Source organism: Photinus pyralis, unplaced genomic scaffold, assembly GCF_008802855.1.
Source record: "Photinus pyralis isolate 1611_PpyrPB1 unplaced genomic scaffold, Ppyr1.3 Ppyr1.4_LG8, whole genome shotgun sequence".
Taxonomy (NCBI): Eukaryota; Metazoa; Arthropoda; class Insecta; order Coleoptera; family Lampyridae; genus Photinus; species Photinus pyralis.
This window is the reverse complement of record NW_022170819.1, coordinates 35,086,445-35,113,276: the sequence shown is the minus strand read 5'-3', so window position 1 is coordinate 35,113,276 and position 26,832 is coordinate 35,086,445. Positions and strand designations below refer to the sequence as shown.

General features: G+C 38.3%; 2 protein-coding genes across 7 annotated transcripts; one reads left to right on the top strand and one right to left on the bottom strand.

The window, feature by feature from the left end:
• The first annotated feature begins 1,875 nt into the window (after positions 1 to 1,875).
• On the top strand, positions 1,876 to 3,451 carry LOC116178171. 4 transcript variants are annotated; one of them, XM_031497589.1, is made up of 2 exons: positions 1,876 to 2,684; positions 3,100 to 3,451. In XM_031497589.1, exons 1-2 carry the CDS (start codon positions 2,066 to 2,068, stop codon positions 3,261 to 3,263), a joined length of 783 nt encoding a protein of 260 aa, XP_031353449.1. In that variant the 5' UTR covers positions 1,876 to 2,065; the 3' UTR covers positions 3,264 to 3,451. The 4 variants fall into 4 exon arrangements, with proteins under 4 accessions (XP_031353449.1, XP_031353452.1, XP_031353450.1 ...); XM_031497592.1 differs by lacking the exon at positions 3,100 to 3,451 and adding an exon at positions 2,879 to 3,055 and having other exon boundaries at positions 1,882 to 2,684; XM_031497590.1 differs by having other exon boundaries at positions 1,883 to 2,723; positions 3,100 to 3,238.
• Positions 3,452 to 12,364: 8,913 nt separating this feature from the next.
• On the bottom strand, positions 12,365 to 26,597 carry LOC116178050 (PAN2-PAN3 deadenylation complex catalytic subunit PAN2). 3 transcript variants are annotated; one of them, XM_031497330.1, is made up of 17 exons: positions 26,439 to 26,597; positions 26,236 to 26,391; positions 26,019 to 26,188; positions 25,852 to 25,972; positions 25,605 to 25,801; positions 20,686 to 20,906; positions 20,362 to 20,635; positions 20,220 to 20,316; positions 19,686 to 19,931; positions 19,395 to 19,640; positions 19,040 to 19,345; positions 18,484 to 18,996; positions 18,089 to 18,433; positions 13,276 to 13,499; positions 13,003 to 13,224; positions 12,847 to 12,956; positions 12,365 to 12,736 (listed from the first exon to the last, which is right to left on the bottom strand). In XM_031497330.1, exons 1-17 carry the CDS (start codon positions 26,457 to 26,459, stop codon positions 12,570 to 12,572), a joined length of 3,636 nt encoding a protein of 1,211 aa, XP_031353190.1. In that variant the 5' UTR covers positions 26,460 to 26,597; the 3' UTR covers positions 12,365 to 12,569. The 3 variants fall into 3 exon arrangements, with proteins under 3 accessions (XP_031353190.1, XP_031353189.1, XP_031353188.1); XM_031497329.1 differs by having other exon boundaries at positions 13,003 to 13,499; positions 19,040 to 19,146; positions 19,195 to 19,345; XM_031497328.1 differs by having other exon boundaries at positions 13,003 to 13,499.
• Positions 26,598 to 26,832: the final 235 nt, after the last annotated feature.

Genomic DNA, 26,832 nt, shown 5'->3' with positions numbered 1-26,832 from the left:
AGCAATGCGCGGGTAAACAGATGCAAAAATAATTTCTTGTAACCCCTTGCGTCACATAGATATCCACCCCCAAAGTGTTAATAAAATTAATACGGCAAAACGCGGGTAGTTATCATGTTCTAGTTTGGGCAGAAAAATACTACTATATATGTCCAATAAAAAGATGCAAAAATAATTTCTTGCAATCCCCTGCGTCACATAGAAATCCACCACCAATGTGTTTATAAATCGAACACGGCAAAAACGCGGGTAGTTATCACTTTTTAGTCTCTGCAGAAAAATACTGCTATACATATCCAATAAACAAATGCAAAAATAATTTCTTCTAACCCCTTGTGTCACATAGAAATTCACCCCCAATGTGTTTATAAATCGAATACGGCTAAACGTGGGTAGTTATCACTTTCTAGTTTGTGCAGAAAAATACTACTATACATATCCAATAAACATATGCAAATATAATTTCTTGCAACCCCTTGCGTCACATAGAAATCCACCCCCCAAGTATTTATAAAATTAATACGGCAAAACGCGGGTGGTTACCACTTTCTAGTTTGTCCAGAAAAATACTGCTATACATATCCAATAAACAGATGCAAAAAGAATTTCTTGCGACCCCCTGCGTCACATAGAAATCCACCCCCAATGTGATTATAAATCGAATACGACAAACGCATGTTTATAAAGGTGGGCGCAATCTTCGGAGAAACGTAGAATCTTTGGTTGCTGTTTTCACGCTGGTAGGAAGCAGTACTAATGGAAGAAACTTGACAGAGGTGATAATAGGAAGCGCAAAGAAAAGTGGCGTAAACGAGAGTGGCGTGGAGGGAAATAAATTAGAGGCCCTAGCAGAGGTGATAAAGTACGGGGGTGTATATGTAGTTTGGGATTGAAGACGTCATAAGGTGGTTTGCGAATGGAGGTGGTGTTCGTACAACATTTCTTAGTAAAGGACGATTATCAAGATGATCGGGTACTTATTGGTTCTGGCCAATTTGTAGGATAGTGCACAATTCAGTTAAATAATTAGTTGGGTTGAGGGGGAGTCTGTGGCAAAAAAAAACCTGAGAGGCTAACTTGTATGTTAGGATATGGAAAGAATCAAAGGGGAGTTTTTATAGACACTGATTGGCAGGCGTTAGTTTGATCGAGGAAATTGGGGGATATTACGACCAGATTCCATTTATATGGTCAATTTAGAAATAGGGTGGAGGGATACTAAAACAACTGTTTAAGGGCGAAGCAACAGAATAGATTCCTTCTGTGTATGCTGAGGGGTATTCCATACCCCCCAGACCCCCCGGTGCTACATTCTCTCCAAAAATATTCGCCCTTTGGACATCTCGTGTATGGAATATCTTTCAGAGAAGGAAAATTTAATGGCACACCCCATAAAAAAATAACTGTAGCTAGCGCACCCGCACACCTGCGCATGCGCGAATCTGCCCAAAGTCTTTGCACCTCGTCCTTTTATGTCTGAGAATATGTGTGCCAAATTTTCCGGAAAGGAGAGTACAGATAGACGCACCGACAGACCCCCAGACCGGCCTTACTAATATATGGGTGGTAATATTCAAGTTGATTGCTGTAAACCCCAGGAAAAAAAGGTAAATCTGATGACTATTTCCCAGCCCAACAACACTGTCATGGCAGTTTTGGGAAATCGGAATCGATCCCTCCTTTGGGGGCACGGGGGCGAATGAAGAGAAATAATCTTACTCGCAGATCTCAAAGCACAAAGAAAATCGTAACCCTCCAAAGGAATTGAATTGAAAGTTTGTGCATCCAGAACGGCGCCGAAATATTTAAACTGCCAATTTTTGCAAAAGCGCAAGACCACCCCCGTATAACGCACGCGTGCGACAAGAATCGACGAAATTAAATTGTAAACGTAAAACGTTCCATTGTGAATGAAACGATAACCATGATACAATCGTCCAGCTACGGCGCAAGTATTGATTATCGCGGTATCAAGTCGAAAGCCAGTCGAGATATAATCTGAGACGCAATAAGATAAAAAAGTGAATATGTGGGGCAAGAAGTAGCTTTGAGTATATTCGTGTGTATGAACAGTGATAAAATAATGAACGAGGAAGGCGAAGGTAAGGGACCAAGGAAGGAAACAATCGAGGGGAAGTTGAACGATGGATACACAATTCGGGTGCTGACATTGACGAGCGTTGTATTAATTGTATTGTGCTCGATTTTCTGTGCCCGTTCCTCGCCCGAGCGGGATGTTTTGTCACCATCGATTGATGAACAAAGGATCGCGCCCCCTCAAAGGAGAAAATTACGGGTGATGACGTCGCAGCCAAACTGCACGATGGAGGAGTACGTTTTGGATACCTTACGTGAGATATCGTCTGAGCTTTATTTACGGGCGGTTTCGTGCACGCCAGGGGATGTTAATGATTTGCTCAAGCACACGGTGCTCCACGCGAAGAGGCCGGCGGAAGAGACGCGTGGTAATTCCGTGATTTATATAGCCGTTGGGCTGCTGTTGACGTCGCTGGTGGTGGCCTTCCTCGATGTGTACAAGGTGAAAGGGAAGCCGTTGAAGAGCAAGCCGCAGCTGACGAAGAGGTGCTCGCTGGCCGACCTTACGGTGTTGAGGCACAGCAGGAGGGAGTCCATGAAAAAGGATTCGATGGTGGATGACCATCGCGTCCCGCTGAAGCTACTGGGTAGGAAAATGTCAAGGGCGCCTTTGCATTTAGATTAAGGTAGCGGTTTAATGCGATGATTGGTAAATGTTGTTCCAGACTGGGGAAGTGTGGGGGAGGGTAAATGTGTGTGGTTGTCTAGGAGATCGGCATGAAACTCCTGCATGCATCTACCTCACCAAGTGTATTTGTTTAGAATTCTTGTTTTATTACAGATCAAGCCCCTATACACGAATAAATCTGGATCCACTTGGGCCCACCTTACCAAATCGATGTCGAATATGCGTACCTTCACTGTATTTGTTGTTAGACTTGATGTTTTTATCTGTTATTTATGTATAAATAAACTATTTTTGGTAAACGAGTAGTTTTCATGCCATCTTCCGTAGACAACCTCGCCTTGTGTAACGTGAAAAATTAATACCTTCTTCTGCAGGTGCCAGACCTCCGCCTGACAACAGGAGATGTTCGGTACCAATTCAAGCCGGCGACGTAAGCTACGGAAACATCAGTCCTCGACGGGGTTCGAGGAAATGTTCCTTGGACGATGTCTGCCCCGACTACTCGTACACTCGAGTAAGGCTGATGAGGCGCTTTTAATTTCCACTCGCCGCTTTGGTGTTACAATAATTATCTTAGCAGCATTTATTTCACATATCGTGTGTAATTTTGTGATGGCAGCTTTTTGCAAAATTTTTTGAAACCTTTTTGAGCATTTTATACAAAAAAAATTTGTACCTGATATGTACCTACATTTTTTAAGTCTTAAAAAATGTTTAAACTTAATTTATTTATATACCTACGTGCATTAATTATAATAAATTATAAACAACTGTGCCCTACCCTGCAACCATCAAATGGAGATGTTTCCTTGGGTGCAGCGGTCTTTACTTTCAACATCATCCCAAAAATTCATTTTTGACGTTTTTCAGTTTATAACTCGCAAGATTTTGTGGTAAACATCTTCCCTATTTAATAAATGTATCGTGTGTTCGATTTTAGTTGAGACGGCAGTGTATCTCGGCTGTTTTTAAAGATAGAGACTTCGCGACCCTGTGTCACTTTTTTGTGAAACTTTTAATACCTCAAACAGAATCAATCTAACTACGTTTGTTTCAGAGATACAGGGTGAAAACAAAACTAGTTTGGCTTTTTTGGACGTTACCATATTTTACCACCCATGTATGATAGGAAAAAAGTAGAAACTTTATTTTAGATTTTTTACGTAGAATTTCTGAGATTTAACCCAAAGTTGATATTTTTTAAATGCAACACCCTGTATATCTTAAGGTAAATTGTTTTGCATTATTTTTCCTGATTACATTGATGCATCACAACCGATTCTTTTAGCCATGAATCAAAAATAAAAACCTTATTTTTTATGGCTTTTAAATAGTAGGCCTTGGGTTTATAGAGATTTTGTTTTGTTTATTGTATCCATGGCAGCCGATACCAATCAATAAAAAAGGCTCACGAGTGACGGTAGGTAAATGCCATTTCAAAATTTAAAAAATATGATATACATATATAATTATTTATATAGAAAATATAGGTATGTTGTGAGACATCAATGTAATCAGGAAAACAAATGCAAAAACAAATTTTTTTAACTACGCCACTGGATGCTAGATAAAAATACATGGGTGACATCCCAAAAAGACAAACTTTTCGTTTTCACCCTGTATCTCAGAAACAAACGTAAAGCTTGATTCTGTTTGTAATATTAGCAATTTCTCAAAAAAGTGGCACAAGGTCGCGAATCTCTATCTTTAAAAACAGCTGAGATACGCTGCAGTCTCAAAATAAATAAATAGGGCACAGCGTACACAAAATTTCTGACAAATTGTATCTCTAATAAGGTTTGGATGTCGTGGGAGGAGCTCTTGTTCTTGCCGAATATCGGATGACACATTAGCGACCAAGATATTAGAAATATAAAATGTATCACTCCCACGCCCAACTTTTCGGGAAGAGCGGATCTAAGGGTGCGCACAAATATCTACAAACATCTTCAATATTCGGAACGTAATGAAAAACAGTTTCAAGCTATTCAGAGCAAATGTAATACCAGCATAGTAGAAATTGATTACTTTTCCCGAAACCTACCATGCCAGTTGCTTTCAAAAAAGAGCTAGAGTCAACCTTTCCTGGTAGAATGGCCCCGCACCCGCCATTGTTACATTCCCTACCACTTAACGTTTTAGAAGGGATGAACCACCACCAGGAAGGGAATAATGGAATACCCCACCTTTCTCGAAAACTGCCGCCGGGAGTTTAGTTCGAGAAAGAGTCATAAAATATACCTTTCCGAGGAGGTATTCCATACCCCTCACAGCTCACACCCCCCGGTGTTACGTTTTTGCCAACAATTAACTTAATTTGTTAGCCCAGCACTGAATCAATCGCTCAGCCTTTCCCGAAAACTACCATTACGACCGCTTTCGAGAAATAGTCATCGGATTTACCTTCTATTCATTGCCGCGGGGGGGGGGGGTTATGGGCGTTTATGGGTGTTAATGTTAAGCAATTACACATGTTCAGGGATGGGCTAAAAAGGGCTTGAAGAATGTTTAAGATATCTATTCTGAAATATTCAAAGTATTTTTAAAGAGTTTTGATATGGTTAAGTGTTAGGGAGCTTGTGGAGCTGCAATTGTCCTTGAAGGATTGTATTTATCTTCTACAAAATTTTAAAGAATACTTAAAGCATTTGGAAGGCTATCAAGGTTTTTGATGTATTGCATTGCATGTTTCGCTATACACACCGACTTTGTGGTTCAATAGTAGAGCGTTGGGCTATAAAGCTGGAGGTAGGGTGTTCGAATCTGGATTGAGGTGAATTTTTCATCTGTGGCAGAGATGGGAATTACCTTAGACCAGTTTCGAGCATTCTCCGAATTAGGTTTTCCTGCAGTTTTCCTAATTCGTAAGGTAAATACCGGAGTAGTATAGAACAACTTAAGACCTTCTGCAGAGGCACCTCCAAAAAAGCGTTATGCGGGTCACTCTGTAATTATGCGCAAGCCTGTTGAGGGCCCAGAACAAGAAAGGAATAATAAATAAATAAATAGAAAATAAATATACGTATGTTAAAGTGTTCTAAGTCCTTTGGGAAGGGTTTTGAAAAGATTCAAAGAGTGTTAAGTATAGTCAACGTAGTGAAGTGTTAGGCACTAAACGGTATTTGGGTCTTAGAGGGCGTTACCTAAATAGTACCTACTAAAATCACTCAAGTAACTTGATGGGATATAACAAGATTTTAAGGCCCTTAAGTAGCAAAAATAGTAATAATTTTGGAGGATATCCATGATTTTTGAAAGATACTAAAAGAGAGTGAAGGAAATGCAATATATTGGATAGCCTTGATGAAATTTAAAGTAGAGCTAAACTGAGGATGCCTGAAAAAGTCTTGTGGTTGAAAGTATTAAAGAGCGTTGAAGGGCCTTGTCGTTTTGAAATGTACTAATAAAGGTTGTAACTTAAAGGCGAATATAAATTATAGCCTTTGAATTAACTATTGGTCTGGGTGAGAAAAAAACTTCTAAGAAGGTTTTGAAAGAGATTTCTATAAGTCCCAATAAATCACCACAGTTTCTTGTTAGATTCATTAGGATCTGTTTCAAAACTTTAGAAAGACTTGTAGGAATATTTCTAAGAAAATTTCAAAGGAGACTTTCACGATTTCTATATACATTCTTACGAAAATTTCATAGGAAGACTTCTAAACAGGTTTCGAAATAGATTTCTACGAAAAAGTGTTTAGGACTATTTTCATCTAGAATTTCAGGATCGATTCTAAAGGTCTCTAAGGATGCTTTTAAATGATGCTTTGTATAACTTCTAGAAATACTTCGTCCAAAACCTTTTGCATTTCTTGCAGTTTACACTTTCTTCATTTTCATAATTTCAGGCTCCAGTGGTTTCCTGCCGTTTATTTAATGTTCCTTTCGTATTGTTTGAATTGTTGAACTTCTTTCGCTCTTTCGGATTTTTTCAAATTTTCATTTTCAAATTCTGTGTATTTTTCAATTACCTCTCATCTACATATTCAAATTCAGATTCGTCGGATTTTTTTATTCCTTCGAATGGTTTAGATTTAAATTTATTTGGTTTTTTTCAGATTTTTTAACCTGTTCGCATTTTTTCATGTGTTTCAGGTTCTTCGTTTCTGGGACCCTTCTTGGAAGCTTCGGATTCACCCGATTATTTGTTTTTATTCTTTATGTTCTTCCGTTTCTTAGGATTATTTGAAATCTTTTTACTTAGTCATGATTTTTCGCAATTTTTTCAATTCTTTGTTTTGTATTAATTCTTTTCTAGTGATTTATTCGTGTTTCTTCGGTTCCTTCTATTAAGATTCGTTAAAATCTCAGATTTCATCGGAAACTTGAACTTATAGCGTCTTGATGCTTCTTAAAGGGATTTTCAGAAGAATCTATGGGTGAATCGCCTTTAGAAGTAGAAGTAGGTAGGTATACCTTGAGAAATCTTGAAATGTATTCGACTGTCTTGAATTTGGCAATAAAACTGGTAGGTACAGACTTACAGAGTGACTCTATAGCGACAGTATTATAGCCAAACGGTGAACAATAAATAAATTTGGAAGCCAAGGTGATGAAGTCCTGAAAACAACTCTGGCAATAACATTGTAACCATACCAAAATCTACCAATTCGGTTAAACCGATCACCTCAATGAGAAATCTGGAAAAAAATGGCGAACATGAAGCATATGGCCACATTGTCCATATACAGTCTACTCCGTATACTTACATCGATACTCTTGCGCAAAATTATCGCCAGAATACGTCAAATTTGAATAGGGTTTACCCCTTTTACGTCAGGAAACGACTTAATTTGTTCATAGAATAAAAAAGAACGATAACAACAACAAATTCGTCCTTTCTTACTGAAAATAATCAGTATATTAATTAAAATGTATAAACTAATCAACCAAAGGCACAACTACAGGATATCTTCAAAACTAAAGATCCCTGAACAAAAATGGATTACAAGTTCGGCGAATTTTTGACACTTTGGTCTTTTAGCTTTCAATAATTTTTACTTTTCGCATAAATCGCATGGAGACAATTGTTGATCTGGCGAAGAAAAACCAATACTGTAATTTATTTAAGTAACTCATAAATAAATTATTGAAACGACTAACGCCATTAATGGGTAAATGGCCGTTAAGCGGGAACACTCGGAACTATTGCAGAGAGGTTCCTCGCATCGTTTGCAAATACTGTACTTGTCGCAGTATTCCTCTCTATAGCAATCTCTTGTCAAGCGTTGAATGCCACCTACAAAAGTGAGATTCATTCTTTAAACTGTAAACTGTAATTAAATACCTTTGGCTGGAAGTTTTACGGTTAAACATGCCCTTTTGGTACACAATACCTTTTGGAAGCTGTCTTTGTAGTCGACTTTCCAGCACTCTTGACTGTCGTCAGATGTACACTTATAGCACCTAAACGCGTGGCCTAAAAAATATCATCCACCAAGCAAACGAATTTACTTACCTACCTACTTACCAAAACCGAATAAAGCCAGACAGTACAAGATCTGCATAGGGTACATCCTCAGTTCGAACCTTTATCTGCTTCTGAAGTTCATTTCTGGTTTTAAATTGCATATCAGATATTAGAGTAATTTTAGCAATTACTCCCATTGTTCAAAATTTCAATGTCGGAACGTTTGTTCTGCTTCGATACCTGCACATTATATTATTCCTTGAGGATCGCTTATTATGTTTGTAGTTTTTCTGTTGTGAAATTTGCGCCTAAATGAACCCCAAACAACTCAATTTAATGGATTTATATCAGGCCTATTATAACTGGTAGACGATTTCGGGAAACTATTTGTTTAGGATCTTAGTCCCTGAATTGAAGATAAGACGTACAGGGTTGGCCTGCGGAACAGACGGACGGACAAAGTGCCTACGGTAACTACTTTTTTTCACCTTCTGTCAAAATGTCGTCTTCGTTTAAGTTTCAAGGGATTATGCAAGACCTTTCGATGTCTTAAGTGACGGCCGATAATGACCTTATAAGAGTACCCAGCAATCATGCATATAAATAATATACAGGGTGACAATTTGAAAACTTACCACCCCCCATATCTTAGTAAGTAAACGAGATATTTAAAAAAATCAAAATCCGTTTCGGTAATTCGGAGGGGGAATCACAATGACATAGTTGGCGACGCACCCCCTCACACCCCCTGCGCCCCAGCCACCCCAACTTTAAATCTTAAATAGTGACCCCCCATGTGTGATACGTCGTTGGAAAGCTCTGAAAAAATGCTTTCCAACCATACCAAATAGCATTACATTTAGGTTAGTAATTATCGTGCAAATCAACAAATAAACTAATATGATACATTTGAAATCTGTCGTATTTAAAACGGTTTGACCGATTTTAACAAATTTGGTAACGTTGCTAAGAGCATTCCTTGGGCAATAAGAATCAACTAAATATAGTTAATTTAATTGAATTTTTCTCCGCCATGGGGTTAGTTTTGACACCATGACCCAAATCCTAAAAAAATAAAAAAAATCAAATGGAATGACATGAATTTTTCTTTATGAAAAAGTAGCCAAACAACATCCAAAGAGGCCAGTGAAAATCGTTTTCCAAAATCTCGTTCCTAACCTCAAATATTGCGAAAATCACATTAATTAATTAATTCAAATGCTTAAATTGTATCTTAAATTTACTTTTGACGTATTTCCAGTATTTGCCGATGGCGAGAAAGTTTGTTTGGAAAAGCACCCTACACTTTTAGGTAGGCCTTGGAAAATTAAACAAATGAAACACGATGCATTATAAAATAATAGCAGCCGTAATTTGTAAATTACTCTGCTGTGTTTACATTCAGAAAGTGCAGTTTTTTGAATTTGTAATCTTTTCTAAAATTCCGATTTCTGCGATCGGCAATCAAACTTACATAATATGCACTTTGGGGGCCAAAGCCCCAGATCATATCATAAAAAGAGTTCAGTAAATTAATATACCCTCGATTATACCTATATTAAAGTGACTTAATAAGTTCAGGATGCGTTTAGTCCCTTTGAAGCAATATGGATGTTCTGATGATACATATACCTATATTTTTTAATGATTTATATTTTTTAGACTCACAATTTCCTCTTTAACATCTTATTCATTTGGTAGCTAAATTTTTAGTAGTTTTAGGAAATTTACCGCGCGATCCTTGGCCTTCAAAGATCCATAACTCATTTTCCCAAAATGTGAGGTTAGGAACAAGATTTTGAAAAACGGTTTTCACTGGCTTCTTTGGATGTTATTTTGCCTAAAGAAAAAGTCATATCATTCCATTTGATTTTTTTAGGATTTGGGTCATGGTGTCAAAACTAGCCCCCTGTCGGAGAAGGATTCAACTAAATTAACTATATTTTAGTTGATTTATTTATTTATTATCTCTCTCTTGTTCTGGGCCCTCAACAGGCTCGCGCCCAATTACAGAGCGACCCGCATAATGCTTTTTAGAGGTGCCTCTGCAGAAGGTCTTAAGTTGTTCTATACTACTCCGGTATTTACCTTACGAATTAGGAAAACTGCAGGAAAACCTAATTCGGAGTAGCCGGAAGAATGGTCGAAACTGATCTAAGGTAATTCCCATCTCTGCCACAGATGAAAAATTCACCTCAACCCAGGTTCGAACACCCGACCTCCGGGTGTAAGTCCAGCGCTCTACCACTGAACCATAAAGCCGGTCGATTAATGATTAATTCTTATTGCCCAAGGAATGCCCTTTTCTCCGATACCAAATTTATTAAAATCGGTCAAACCTTTAAAAAGTTAAAGCAGTAAATTAAATAAAAATAAACGTTATAACAAATTCGATTTATTTACTAGTCTTCTCATAACGTTTTCAACAATGGAGAGTTTGATAAAAAATAAGTTAAAGCAGGATATTGCAAAAACAATTGAACGCCCCCACGAACTTATTTATAAGTTCGTGAACGCCCCACACCATCTTTGTTTTTGAAATAACTGAGTTTTTTACGAAAATGATAGATAAACTGGTTCTCTTTAAAAATGCGAAAAAAATTTTTAGTTTATTATGCGAAATTTAAAGAAAATGCAGGTGTAACATTTAAGATGGCAGTTACGTCCTCTGGTGGTCATTTTTAGAACTTGAAAATATGTTCCAGCGATTCTTCATGACCGATTTACCCAATAATTTTTTTTACCCCTAAGTCATACGATGAACGGTTCCCGAGATAAGACCGAGGAACAGTCTTATTGAGTCACCAGATACATTGTGGTCCAATAGTTACAATGAATATTCCTTGATTATTGTCCAAATGATCGAATATTTAGTATAATAAAAGAATTTTCCGGGAATAATTGAACAGATTATCCATAGAAAAATTAATATAAATATTCTTTAAATATTTTATAAATAATTGAATATTTTAAGAATATTCAGTAGGTATAAGTACCGAGAGAATATTCCAAGAAGAATTTATGTTATCTGGGTCTACACTTTTACATGTTTAAGTTAATAGCGCATGCGCAATTGTGCACACATTTCCGAACGAAACATTTATGGAAAGTACAGTGTCAGTTTTGTATAAATAAATGTGATTACAATACATATTATATACCTACCAGTGGTGAAGTGCTTCCTATTTTAGTTTTTGGCTGCTACCCAATTGCATATGTAAGTAGAAACACTATATTTGATTAAAATGAGCATGCACTTAACCTTACTTTTTGCGCTTGCATGTACGATTCTTTTTAACACAATCCATATGCGCAAAAATACATCTCATAATCATTTGTTAGGTAATTTTGGACCATAGGTACACAGCAAAACAAAATAAAGAGAAACAGAAAAGTCAATGACCCCAATTTTGTAATGTCATTTTATTTTCAAGGTCATCAAAGTTCAATAAACTTTTCGGGATCTTCTGTGACGTCATTTTAATATTATCAGTTCAATGACCTTCAGAGTTTTGCGGTATAGTATTCCATTTTCAATTTCATCAGAGGTTAATAACCCTATTTTAGTGGTGTCATATTTCTTGTCAAAGTTCAAAATAAAATTTGGTAATCCATCGAGTTTGAAGAAAATCATTTATTAGAAAATGTTTACAAATAACCGAATAAAAATCGCAAACGCCACAGTTTCCGCACTTTTTCTTTTATATTTATTGCGCTAGGGGCATTCTTTCCCTCCCGTACGCGGGTAAATCAGATCCTACAAGTCCAAACCACAAGTCCATGCTAAGAGTCATAGGCGCCGACTGCGGCGGGGCACAGGGACATGTGCCCCGGCTGGAACAATTTAGGGGAGGTAATGCAACCCCTCGAAATTTCATATACTTTAATAAGTAAAAACAACAAAAAGGTAGAGTACAAGCCTCTGATTTTCGTTGTCTTGTACGGGTTTATTCGATTGAGGATGAATTGAGAGTATTTTTACACTTTATTTCTTTCCTTCTTGAGAAATGTTAAGTTTGAACTGCTCGTAGTTAGGTATATTTACTTATTATGTACATATAACATAAGTATGAGATTAAGTAAATTTTTGAAAATACAGAAATATAAATTATCTTTGCGTAAAGTTTTTAGTAGAAACGGTTGTGCCCCCCCCCCTGGAATTTTCAAAAGTCGGCAACTTTGCTAAGAGTTCGTTTGTTTCATCTGGCCTGCTAGTCGCATTCGATTAATAAATAAGTAAAATACAGCATTTATTGAGATGGTACAACACAATCAAATTTGCCTGTATAAAAATATATTCAAAATAAAATCTGGAATGATAAGACAAAATGCAGCATTAATTACTACTCACTATATAAACAAATTAAAAAAGACAATACAATATTTTAAAAAACCTTGTTTAAAAGATATCACATAAATTAATTTACAAACGCGTTAGTCCGCCGGGACCTTCCAATTCAAGGACTTTCCGCGTTCGTATAGCTCGCTGAGCGCCTCTGCCAATTTGGAGTCTGCCTCTAAAGCTTTATAACGCCTATATAACTGTAAGGCTGCGCGCGCATCTTCGATTGAGTCGTGAGTTTCCGACTGGATCTTCATACCTGAATTTAGAGTAAAACAATGTTATACATTCATGAAAATTTAAATAATAAACCTCTTGAGGATTTGGGGGTTAGTATCATCAACAATCATAGTGTTAACGTGCACCTACCTAAAAAATGCCAAGCCAAGAAACGTAAAGACACCATCCGGTGATGAGGTATGTGAAACAAAAAAACTGTATCGACCACCTGCTCCGGTGGAACGACGAGATTAATCACGCTAAAAGTTTTCCATGAGTGACAATCGCCAAGTGTGTGAATTTTACCGAAAATCGTTCTTCAGCCCGTGACCGACGAACACGACGCCACTGTCCTGCAAGAAACGAAGCTTGGTGTACGTAGACTTCAATGTCGTCAGATGCTTCGAACTGAAATTGGCGTCTAAATCTCCCGGTTTGATTCCCGAAAACTTGGTTAAGTAGTCGACCACCTGTTCCTGCGTCGAAATGTAATCGTCAATGAACGGGGTGCCCTCCAAGGAACCTTGCCTAAAGCAAAACTGGTGTGAGTGAGGAAGACGAAGTTGCGCTAAAACTAACCCGCGTATGCACGTTATCCGCGCGACGGACATTTGCGACGGTTTGATCGTCGACATTTTTCCATCGCTGCGCAACTCGGACTCTTCCTGGTTTAGCGTCACGAATTCGGCGTCCATGGCGACGAGCTCGCCGGGTTTCGGCATTTCGGACTGCGCGAGCGGGGTGAACGTGACGCCGCGCGTTCCTCCGCTTCGCGCGATGCACTGGTCTTGAGTGAAGACGTCCTGCAAATGATACACAATTTATATGCCAAAAATACAATGAGCCAAGGTAGAACAGTTGCCCGCGGCCTGAGGAGTCCATAAACAGCCACGACTAAAGTAGTTTTCTTTATTTACATCCAGGGGCGGACTGGGTACTTACAGGCCAGATGGAATTGCATAGGTTACGGGCCATTAAAGTATTAGTGTAATGACTATTGCGGGGGGGGGGGGGGGGGCTCTTCGGTGCACCACAAAATCATTTTTTGCTTCATTTTAAAGTATTCTTTTCTCGAAAATCAATTAGAATATACATTTTTTAATTGCAGCTGATAATTAAAAGTAATAAAATATACATAATCCAAACGAGGCGCGTCGCCTATAACTGTGTTTCAGCACTTTCAAAATACGACAAAAAATGATAAATTCATTTGTCAAACACTTAAATAAACACATAATTTTATAATGAACAACCTAACTTCAACCCCAATGAGAGAAACGTGTTAATAATGTAACGTGATTTATAAATTCGGGTTCGATTTATATCAATATTTATTAAACAAAACTAAAACAGTATAAAAACTGTACAATTTATATCGACTATTTATATCACACACTTCGCAATTTATATTTCCGCGCTCGATGTTTCATCCGTACTCGATCTCGTTCGGTAGTAAACTGCCTGCGATGTTCGGTCCGCAACCATTTATACACGCAAGCAATGTAAGTCCAGAACACTCGCGTAATTACTAGATTCGTCGCAAACATTCCCACTATCGCGCGCCTAGAAAATTCCAGAGCGCCAAAGGCGACGTCACGTCTGGAGCGTTTCCGTAACAATATTTTATTAAGAGTGCAAGAAACTTACATTAATGCTGTCTAATTCAGCACATACTTATAAATTTCCAACGGGCCATAATGACCTACAGACCAGGTGACAATCGCCACCCGCCCCCCCCCCCCCGGGCCAGTCCGCCCCTGTTTACATCGCTCCAGAGTAATCGTAATGCAACCGATAGATCATATTTGATAATTTGCCTATGGTGCTTTGGGCTCAGATAAATCAGTACCTTGCTAGAGTTATAATTGTCGTGATAAATCATAAAAATTGTGCGGATTTTCTTAACCCACAGAAGGGGATGTAATTTTTTTTAATTAAAGAACGTGTATACGGCAAGAGAGGTGCACAGTTTTGATTAAAAAACTTATATTTCAATTATCTAAGCACTCCAAATATATCCGCAATGGACGTTTTTCTCCTTGGATCGCAACGCTTTCGTGGTAATAAAATTTATTTTTATGCGAATACGTTAATGCGATAATACAACGAAACGATTATTGTTCGCTTACGCTTTAAAAAGTAACACCTTGCACCATCAATAATTAAAAATTGTATAAGCCGGCAGGTCGACTCCGCTACGCAGTTAAGTTCCTCTTTTTTCATAAACCAGCCACCAGGACAATTTTGTCGAAACTGGTGGCACAAACCTCCCGGTTGTGCGGATAATGATTACTTTTATATTATGCGGTTATACGACTTTCGTTCGAACTCTTAATTGAAAAAAAAATCTTCACGCGGTCTCCAAAAAATGCCTCGCACAACTCACAAGATTCGCCTTGAAAGCTTGGGAAGAATTTCGTGTTACGCGATTTAGAAATTTCCGCGCTTACGTTACGTAGTTTCACCTCGAAAGTTTGGCTAAGAATCTTTCTCTCCCACCCGATTTTTACTTACGTGCTCACCGAATTAAAAAACCGAAACGGCCGCACCAAAAACCACTCTGCTTCTTTATACAGGTGAAGGTATAACAGAAACACTGTCCCCATTCTCCGTCAAGACGGTTTTTGAACCGGCAACACCGTAGCTGTAGCTTGAACACTCATTTCTTATATTAACGCGCTTACCTCGCATATTAGTTCCGTTCTCTTTCTGTATGAAGCGGTACACACACAAAATTTCCTATACCGGCAAATTTGTACATTTTTAATGAAAACCACGTGAGAATAACTTGAGAAGAGAATTCTAGAAGAACTTAAGAAATGCTCGCTTAAGAGTAGGGAACATAAAGAGGAAAGAACTTTAGTTTTGCCTTTATTTTTGAGTGGGAGGGGTTCAGCCAAGACTGTTCAACCAACCCAACCCTCCATACATTAACAAATATCTATGCCGGAACCCGGATTTGAACCAGGGACCCGGCCTTGAGAAGTACCCGAGAAGAAAAATTTTAAAAGCCCCTCAAGAGAAAATTGGGGAGAACTTGAAAAACAAGAAATTGAGAGAACGTGAATTTGAATTTGAAAAAAAAACATAAGAATTTGGGATTGGGAAGTACACGTGAAGATAATTTGAAAAGGAACTTGAAGAAATAAGTGGTTCAGCGTGCAGGGTAAGGTTGTGAAGGCGTCGACGAAGGTGCAGGAGCTAAAATTGCAATTGTATGGATATGTGTTGAACAGAGATGAAGAGCATGTCAGTATTGAGAACGATGATGGCTCGGCGGAATACTTAGAAGATACATAGACTGTATTGCTATGCGCCCCACGTTGGCCGCCAAATAAGAATGCTGTGTGCAAACGTCCATCATCAAAGAAACCTGTTTTTCGTTATCTTCCCGTACTGTACTTATGGATCTTCTTTCCCCCACCTCAAAAATCTCCGTTAGAATTTCAAAACCAAATTTGATTAACGCCAGGTTCAAAATAAACTGCACACCTGCTTTTTGCTTATCACCCATAACACGTGTTTATCTTGATACTAATTAAATTTCACCTCACACAACGCGATAACGAAGGTTCTTATCGCAATGGCCAGATAAACCTTTAATAAAATTCTGCAAATATGACCAGATGGCAAACACTTCTTAACTTTATATAAATTAATCACTTAGAAAAGCGATTAATTTAAACAAAACATTTAACAATTCTTATAAAAAACAAGGTTGAACTTCAAATTTAAATAAAAAGAACGAACTCCGTTTTGCAAAACCAGCAAAACTTTATTTGATATTCTACACACAAGGTGACCCATTATTATTATAGGTACCGAGCCCAAACAAAACGTCCGCATAACGTTGTTTACACAACATTTCCCCCCTTAAATTGAAACACAAAATCATAATTACATAAAAACCCCCCTAGCAAAACCATTGGATTATAGATTTTTGGCGAATTTTCCTTTTTCCTAACCTCTACAATCACTCTCTGCTGCTTCTGAACATAAACTTCTTCTTCCTCTTGAATCTGCAGTTTACCTTCAACCGCTTGCTGCTCTTCCACAACTTCTTCCTCTTCTTCATTTTTATGTTTAATACCTTCTTTATTTGTCATGTATGTAAGCATTATTTCCATTGTTTGAATCAACAGGCTTCTCTACCACCATGACCAGTTCCACTTCAACGTTCAGGAGGGTGGTTTCAACCACTCTATCACATTCCACATGCTGTGATTTATCACCCTTTTCCGGTGCCTTAATCGTAACAGGGTATTTGGCAACCTTCTCAACAAATGGGCTCAAATAAAAATTCTATGCGCTCCACGTTGGGCGCCTAATAAAAATGCTGTGTGCAATTGCACTTTTCAAATGTGCACCACCAAAGAAGCCTCGTTATCTACAGTGAAGCTTCGAAATAAACTGCACATCTGTTGTTTTCTTATCGGCGATAACACGTGCTTATCTTGAAACTAATTAAATTTCACCTTACGCAATGCCATAACAAATGTTCTTATTGCAATGGCGAGATAAACCTTTTAATAAAACGCGCAAAAATGACCAAATGGCAAACATTGTCTAAATTAATCAATTACAAAAACCATAAATTTAAACAAAACTTAAACATTATTTAACAATTCTTATACAAAACAACGTTGAAATTTTCCACTTAAGCACTTGATATTCCACATATAGGGTGACCTATTGTTATAGGTGCCGAGCAAAACGTCTGCATGACCTTGTTTACACAACATTTCCCCCCTTAAATTGAAGCAAAAAATCATAATGACAAAAAAACCCTTGAAAACCAGCAAAACCATTGGAATTATGGATTTTTGATCAATTTACCCACTGCTTTTCCTTTAATATGCCGGAATTTGCCTTCAACCGTCGGACACAGTCGCCTAAAAACAAATCCCTAATCATAACAAGATCTCGCAATATACCATTCACCATCCGTGCCAGAGAAAAAATGCCCGGATTTTAAATAAAAATAACGCCCCCGTAATTTGTCCGCCTCCTATCTCTCTTATTCTTTCAAGCGAAGACAATCCTGTATCTTCTTTCATTCGGTTAACCAAAATCTCCGTGTTTACTTCAAAACCAGCGACCAAATTTACACTTAAAAAAATGTGATATTCCACACAGGGTGACCCATTTTTATGATAAGAAACGCGAGGGACGGGACTGAGTGGAGGAAGACTGCAAAAAAACAGAAATCCCTAAATGATAGGGAAAAGTCCCTCTTTTCCTGTTTCCGTCAACAACAGTAAATATTGGCCGGGGGCGTAAAAGTAGCTTTTCGTGCCGCATGCGCATAAAATTTGCGTAGTTTTATTTTCGTTAAATTGGTCACAATTATAACAAGTAGGTATAGTACTTCAATAATGGCCAACTTACTAACCTTTGTAAGTCCGGAGACGATGTCACTACGCACATCCGTAACCTCCTTAGTCGAATAATACAAGACGCACGGAACCTTCCAATCCAAACTGAACCACACCACCTCCTGAGGCGGAATCGGATAGATGCTAAAATCGTTAAACAAAAACCACTGCTGAACGTCGACCTTCGCGTCCTTGCCATCGGCGAGATACGTTTCGGGCACCTTGATTAGCGCCACCAGGTTTTGCTTTTCGGAGGAGATTTGATCGTTGACGAAGCAGACGACGGCGGTCAAGGTGTACTCCCTGGAATCTGTAATGTCGGTTTTAATCTGGTCCCCGCCGCCGCCTTGGGCTTGCTCTTTCTAGACGACAAAGTTAATTATGAAAATGGCTAGTCATCGCTCGTTCTTACCTCGCGGTCTAAATTTGCGATTAGCAGATTTTGACCTTTTAGCGTAATTCGTATTTGGTGAGGTAGCCAGTTGTTGCTGCAGTATAAGTTATTGACAGGCGCTTGAGGTACGGTCGCATTGTCGAAGCTATGCCTGAAACGACAACCGGGCCTGGAGCAGTTGTCGCCGTATCGGCACGGTTTCGACGAGGTCACCAGTAGGTTGGGGGTTGTCGAGCGTGCACTCTCATTGTTGATTACCTTGGCCACCACCTTATCCATTTGGTTTTGCCAGAACTGTTTGTGCTGTGGATTATGGAGGCCTGTGTTAACGGAGAGAAGTTTCGGAAGCGCTTGCAGAATTCTGGCCTGGGAGGTCGGGGTGAATTTAGTACACTGGTCGCACCAGGCGGGTGTGGTTTGCTGTGGACACAGTGAGCGCTTTAGAATGTCGCAAAATGACCACTCGTCCTTTTCCGGTTCGTTTGTGGGGTAGATCAGGTTACACGCCAGCAGAAACGTCTCCTTTCGTACCTGGAAGAAAGAACGTAAAATGCTACTTTCGTATCATTTCTACCTCAAATCCGCATTTGAGGCAGCAATTCATCTGCAACTGCTTAGTGCCGAAAAGTTGACTGATCTCGCTCTCTTCTTCTTGCTTTTCCTCTTCAATTTTGGTAACATCTAAAAAAAGGCGAGTGAAAATGCCCTGAGTGCAGCTTTCTTGTGTACCTGTGGTTCTCTTTCCTTGGCTACCCATGATCGTCGGAAAATCGGTTTCCTTGTAAATGAAAGGTTTCTTATTGGTCTTATTCTCCTCCTTTCTTTTCTTGGTCTCGAGCAGCTCAACGTGCATTTGGTGCAAGATGAAGCGATTCCAATTCTATAATTTGGCAAGAAGAAAAACGCGATTCTGAGAGGAAATACGCTACTTGTATAAGTCCTCCTAGATCCAACTTTTGCTTCGCCTCGGGATTGAGATCGCTGACGATTAGGCCGAGCGCGGATGCTTCGGGCACAGTTCGAAAGGCTCGAAGGAAGTTTCCGGGCTGACAGGGCGTGCCTTGGGAAGTTAAAAGCATGTGAAACAAAAAACCGAGCTCGCACGACAGACAGAACTCTTTTATGCACAAGTGCGACAGCAGCGATGCGCGTAAAGGCTCAGTATAGTACAGCACCTAGGAAGAAATGTACCTTAAGATCAAAAGCACGGTCTGTTCTACCTGAATCATGGTATTGCAGTAAGAATTGGGTAAAGTTGCCTCCAAACCCGGAAGCGAGGTCTTATTAAACTGATCGAATTGCATTTCCTCGTTTCCTAGTTTGGTGTACTTTAAATCGACCTTTCGATATCGCTTCGGTATCGCCACAAAGTTACCACCTTCGTCCGCCAATTGCTTAATGGTCCGATTTTCTTGGGTGCTTTTGGTCAACGTTCTAGAACCATTCGTTTCTAAATTGTACGCCACCTGGAAGAACACTTATAAGCGAGGCCGATGCCCGAAAATCCAAAAAACCTAAGCTGAGATAACAAAAAACGTTTATTTAACAATAATACACAAAAAGCTACAACAGCCATAAATTCAGTCTTGATTTTGCAACAAAAGTAAACTAAAAATGAATACTGCAATACATCACGAAACCTACAAGCTACAAATCAGAAAGCATCCACACGGTGAAACCCTACCAGTACTGCAATGCGTTACGTTCCGTCTACTTCAATAAAAGTAGACAGAAGGTAATTTATTAGATCTCACTTGATTACGCCTAGTCGCCTTGGGGTTGGGAGCGTATCCGATAGGTCCCTGCATCTTCATCGCGCGCAATATTTCCGGATCAATCGGTTGCGACTTGCTGAAAAACGAAACGTGTGGAAGTGGCACGGATCGATCGGCTTACCGATAGCACTTCTGCATGAGATGCTCGGGCCAGTCGGACGCGAGCGGCATGTCCGTGTTGATGATCGGCAGTGGGACGATCGAAAGCGGCGTTTCGTAATCGTCGATCGCGAAACTGGGAAAGTGAGTAACCGGATCGGCGTGCTCGGTTATGCGCGAGTAGGTGTTGAAAACCGGATCACTGGTCGCGGAGAACAGGTGAATCGAACCGGCGTTGTCGCCAAACGCCAGCGCTTGGCTTGTCGAGCACGTGTCGAACGCAAGACACATCGCACCTGTAACGTAACCATGGCGCACAGGCGATCAGCCGTAACCTTACGCATACCAGGGTTCTCCATCTGAAGTAGACATAGTCTGGGCTCGGATAGTGCGACGGTGTCGACAAGCTGCGCCTGACCTATCGCAGACACCACGGCGAGTCTCGATGAAAGCGACGGTAGGAAACGAAGATAGAGGGGATCCAAAACTGTTTGTATGGGTGAAACAGCTCGCATCATTCGTAGATCGTATACCATCAAAAAACGATCCACTGATAGGTTTCCTTGCCTAGAAAACGACTATCGTTACTCGATTAGATCCCAGGACCCAGTGTATGCAGAAACCTCAAACGAAACGAAATCCATTTCGTACAAAAACCAACCAAAAATATGTATTTTGGAAAAAACTGACTACGTCACTGGAGTCTAAATTGAAAATTTGCTGTGGCTAGCACAGATCCCACCCGCAATTTTTTACCCCAACGCAACACCACTTTATTACTAAGTACGTGAGGGTGGGAAAAACTATCAAGAGCAGTACCTTTTCGATAAGTTTAGGCCAAAAACTAATCATTTTAGAAGCGCCCTGCAGAACAAACACTAAGATTATTTGACATAGATTTCTTTTGTTTTGAGTGGTTCGCAATGCACATCATGAAAATGGACACTTCTCGCAAATGTTTTGCCGATAATGGAAGACTTCAAAGTGTTCATTGCAAAGGAAAGAAGATTAAAGTCTTCCTCTCCTATTTAAAACAATTTCCCTTTCTCCCTTCCTTCCTTAACAAAATACTGCCACTTCGAAAGAATTAACTTCTGCTTACTTCGGTGATAACACATGCGTATCTTACCTTACGCAGCGATAAGAAAACTTCTTATCTAGGATCGGGGAAAAGCATGAAATAAAACTTTTACAAATACTACGCAAATAATTCCCAACTGAATAAATCTAGTCATGTAACACGTTTAAATTTACAATTACCGAAACAATATAAGCAAAACAATTATTTAAACAAATATGATACAAAACATTGACCTCACAATCAAATAATATGTTCGACAATGCGTTTAATCTCCAATAAACAACCACATTTAACATGGTGCCGAAACCAAATAAAACCTCCGCATGACGTAGTTTACACAACATTTAAAGATTACGGATATTTGTGAATTTTTAATAATTTCAATAGAACAGTACATGTTATAGCCGATTTCTTCGGGGAAATCAACCATGAATTCATGTTACACTTGATAATTTTTATTCTTTCTCGATTGTATGACTTCTTAATTTTATTTAAATTTCTGCGTAAGTTTTCCAAATAATGAATAATAAATAACTAGCGAATAATGGGTATAGGCAATAACCAAACGTCTCACGGATTTTTAAAAAGAATAGTACAAGCATTTTTTTGCCAGAAAAATAAATGTAAATTGCAAAGTGAACATTTCGGGGTTTCCAATGGAAAACACAAAAATAAATAGAACCTTTGCAACATTTGAGAAATTTGTGTATTTAATTTGGGGCTAATTTGTACCCACAAGCATTTTTTTCGTAAAAAATCTCTTCTGCTAAAATTTCTCGTAAATTGTAACCGTAAAATTTTCGGGGTTTATAATGAAAAACGCCATATGAAAATGTGTGTTTAGAATTTGGGACTAATTTGTATTTGCAAAAAATTCTTTCCGCAATTTGGCATTTGGCTTTTTTTGCAAAAAATTTATTTTGTTGAAATTCAAATTTTCATCCATATTGAAATATGCGATTTGTAGGCTTTTTAATAAAAACGAAAACACCAAATCAAATGTTTTTTGTGTCGAATTTAGGATTCATTTTCTAACATTTGAATTTTCATGTGCAATTTTTGGAGTTTCTAATGAAAAACGCCAAAACAAATCAAACCTTTGGACTTTGAACGGCGACCAACCTTTGAACTTTGAACGGCGAGAAAACTGGACTTTGAACGTTACGCAACCTTAGAACTTTGATTTTGAACTAACTTAATTTCGAAAATCACCACGTTATTAACGTTAGTTTTAAAAGCATTTTACCTTATGGAATTGTACAATCAGTTATTGGTCTCAGATTTTCCATACGTATGCATTTACTAGTGCCAAGTATAACTTTTGAAAATGGGGGAGGGGAACACATCACCAAAACAGATTGTCTGAGGAGGGTACTCACAAACGGCGATTGGGACGTCTGGAACAAATATATTGATTGGCGATGTCAAAACTTTATAAGCGAATATCTCGAAAACGGTTTGTGAGAGTATTCATAATATATTATTATATATAGTATTCACAAAGGCAAAATCAATCGCCTGAACGAGACATCTATTGCTGAAGTCGAAGCGAATAGTTATAGCACCTTATAACCCAACCATTCACTGAGCTATTTCGATTTTAAAAAAAATGCGCTTTATCTGTACAAGAGTTGTGCATAATTAATACTTGTTTTAAATGTTTTGGGAATGTCAGATGTATTGAAAGTGTTAGAATGCAGTAAACGTTGAAAAATGAGTACACAATTTTGAAAATGCTTCGGAAATATTTTGTGAAGGTGTGAAGGAAACATTGGATACGTATAGGAGTATATTGTTCAAAATGTTAATTTTTGCAAATAATATTTCATATAAATATATCACGTGATACATCAAAATGTAGGAAATTTTACGCTTTTCAAAAACTCCAAGGTATATAGGGTGGTCTGTATGAAAAAATGTATTATAGGGCCGTACAAAACCAAACACCCTGTATAAAAGCTGTCTATCGCAATGGATTCTACATAAGAAAGTGCTAGAAGAAAGATTGTGCCAAAATCAATTGTTTAATAATAAGAAAATTATTGGGCATTAAAAAAATGGACTACATTCGAGAAACCCAACTAGCAGCCAAACGATTAGAGATGGGTAGCTGAATTCTGTTGACGCCAGTGATATTCTCTTTAACCTTGAGCTCCAGACACCTAGTTCCATTTTTTTATCTCATAAAGTAAAGGGTGTTTTCATAAGAAAGTACCCAATTTGGACCACCGTGTACATCAAACGCCAACAACGAAAATAGAAGAAAATGTTACTTACTTTTTAAACACTTGTATGATCTTTGTTATGCGGGCTTCTTTTTGTTGAATTCAATTGTCGATTAAGATAATAATTTCCAGTGCATTTGTTACTTTCAAATGTCACTCAAATTGTATTGAGAGAACTTGCACAGAGGGCATTTTTACGTAAAATTTTTTCCGTTGTTATCCGATTAAAATGTGCGGAAGAATGAATTCTAAAGGTTAAATGCAGTCAAAGTTTCCGTTATATTCCACCAAACAAATATTCATTAGGTCACGTTCAAGTTTTTATTTTGTCCATTGGAATCCAACGAGCTTAATTTGTCAACTTTGTCAAGTCTGTGAGAGACGTCTTTGTTTTAAATTGTATCTGTCGCCGCATTGCGGGCAAATGGTATCGTTTTACGTGATAAAAACAGGTAATATAAGGTTTCATATCTTACGCTGCGAGTTAAATTCCTCTGAGAGAAGTCTGTTTTGAGCCGGGAAGATTTTGATACAAGTTGCGGCGTTTTGGCATCCGAAGAGTCAATGCGTAAGCTTAGCGTTTTGGTCAGTAAGAGTGTTCATTTCACCAGCCTTTAGAGCGCCAATAATTAAATCTAGCGTTCGGGATTAACCGAGCTTCAAAGAGACGAAAAATATTTAGTTCCAAGCATCCATAATATCCTATGGTTTCTTGGAAGGTTAGCATTTTGCCAAGGTCAAAAGTTTACGAGTTACCATTTTGATTATTATAACGATAGCGCGTTTTTAGTTTTTTCACTACCCTTAGTGAAAGTGGGCGTGAAAAATTTGCGCGTAAACTTGTTTCTTTTGTTGTATTCTCATCGGAAGAAATTTCTGAGTTTGCAACTAGTCTTATTAGACTTTTTACTTGGTGGGATCAAAGTGAATTCCAATTAAGGGAGTCAAACTCAGAAGGTTTCCACGATTTATAGGATCAACATCAACTAAAATAAGCTGCCTTTGCAGTACAATTGATCGAACCACTTACATTTAAGACAGAAATTGTCGTTTCTCCCATTAACTTACCTGAACACATCTGTCCATGTTGTATGCCTAACAAAGAAATTTTACACAAAGAAAACACCTGCAAATTTTATCTTAAAATTTCTTATCAACTTAAATAGGAACAATAATTTCGCATTATCTGGCGGCCCACATTCAATTTACACAAAGACGAACCGTCCGTAGCGTAACCAGTCTTTCTCATAAACAAAAAAAATTATGGAAACCAAAATGATATGTGTTATCACAGCAATGGAAATGTTAGAAATATAAAATAGAACATATTGCAAATGTGGAGCAATTTTTTTAAACATCCGACAATGTTCAATCAATCAATCAATCATGGTGTCGCATATTTTTGGAAATGCCTTGAAGATGGAAAAGTTTTGGAAATGTCGAACAAATTTTGGAAATATAAAAAATGTGTGCAATTTTTGGAAATGTGTAAAATATTGGACATTTTTTGAAGACTGAAACATTTTGGAAACTGAAATGTGTCACAAATATTAAAGATATTGAAAATATGTACCTACTCACCTAGCAATATTTTAAAAATATTAAACATGTGCAGAATTTTTTTAAAATGTAGGAAAATTCATGGAAATGCCGAATGTGAGAAGTGTTTTCGAAAAAATTCGGCCCTTACCTATTGGTACAAAATTCCCCAAAAATAAATACAGAGTTTATTTCACAAAACTGAATTCATTCCTTTTTTAATAAATTCATGCCCAGCTTAGACCATGATTTTACTTGAGATATGATGGTGTAATTGTTTTCTTAATGATGTAATTTTGAAACTCATCAATGAGACCTAAAACCTCCCTCTGTCTGTTCTGTTTTATAAACATTTTAAATGTGAAATTTACAGTAAGTACCTGGTAGAGTAGTTATAAATTAATAAAGACTACACGATACCTGCTACTAAATCCACAGGTAACAAGCAAATTTCCCTGCACATCAAAATCACTGAGACTGCCACTGTGAGTCTCCAACGTGTGCTCAACTTTCAAAGTGTTCGGATCACGTAAATCAATCCGTCCCAGTGGATCACCTGCACAAACAAATCTACCATGCCCTCGAAGCATCACACATCCCGATTCCCCAACATCCACCTAAATCACACACCGTCAGAACGGAGTAGAATGAAACGCAAACATTTTACCAAAGCGGTCTCTTTGCAAAGTGAAATATTAAAATCGATCATCTTATCCTGGTGGCCTGCCAGAAGAAACCGAGAAGGCGATAACTGCAACATGCACTGCATCTCGGTTAAATTGGGCGACCTGCAAGTGACAATTTAAACCTTCTTGGACAGCCAGACAAACGTACGTATGAGTAAACACAGGTATCCCTCTCCGAATTTGGCAACGAAGCATTCCAGCGGTTAAAATCAGTAAGCCCTCGTCGATAGGCAAAATATGTCGTATATCTTGAGTCGCGTGAACCTGAAACGACGTATACTTCTGCATCGCGCCCCCGTAATACGACGTAACGTGCCCCTAAAACTGTACAATCGCACCTCGTAATTAGACACGGAAAGTATTACCCCTTGATTTCCCATCCATAATAGTTCCTCGTTCGGATCGAAAGCCAAGGCGCAGACACCGAACCTATCGCCGCCGTCGGCCAAAACGCACTGCGTTTGTATATACTCGCTTTCCATGCCGATTTCCGAAGTTTCCGCATTCCCGACAACTGCCAGCTAAAAGGGGGGCATGTAATTAGCTAACGAGACGATCTTTTACTTACGCCCGACTGATCGAAATACATTATTTGCGATTATTTAAAATTAAATCATTCCTGTCTTTATTTGACAAAATTATCGTAAACAAAAACGTGTTACACAACAAAAAAACATACGTCATAACCTCAAAAATCACCTGATTTATTTCGGTGTCTCTTGCACCTACAACGGCACGTCTCAACGATAAGGAGACAACATACCATTCGTCGTCGTTTAGAAGATAAAGATAACGATAGTGGTGGCTACTGTAATACAATTGTTGTATAGTGTGATTGTGACATAGGTACAGTCCTGCTTTGATAAACTCAAAAGTTAAGTGTTTGAATATACATGGTCCTCATTATATGATCCAATAAATCGGCAATTTACAGGTCAACGTAACGTATAACATATTTATTT

What these genes read in the sequence shown, in the direction of transcription:
- LOC116178171 (XM_031497589.1), top strand. Translation starts at nt 2,066, where the DNA reads ATGAACAGTGATAAAATAATGAACGAGGAAGGCGAAGGTAAGGGACCA. An exon ending in CGTCCCGCTGAAGCTACTGG is followed by an intron (nt 2,685 to 3,099) that starts GTAGGAAAATGT and finishes CTTCTTCTGCAG; the next exon opens with GTGCCAGACCTCCGCCTGAC.
- LOC116178050 (XM_031497328.1), bottom strand. Translation starts at nt 26,459, where the DNA reads ATGTATTTCGATCAGTCGGGC. An exon ending in CTCATGCAGAAGTGCTATCG is followed by an intron (nt 20,317 to 20,361) that starts GTAAGCCGATCG and finishes TTCGTTTTTCAG; the next exon opens with CAAGTCGCAACCGATTGATC. An exon ending in GCCTCAAATGCGGATTTGAG is followed by an intron (nt 18,997 to 19,039) that starts GTAGAAATGATA and finishes TCTTTCTTCCAG; the next exon opens with GTACGAAAGGAGACGTTTCT.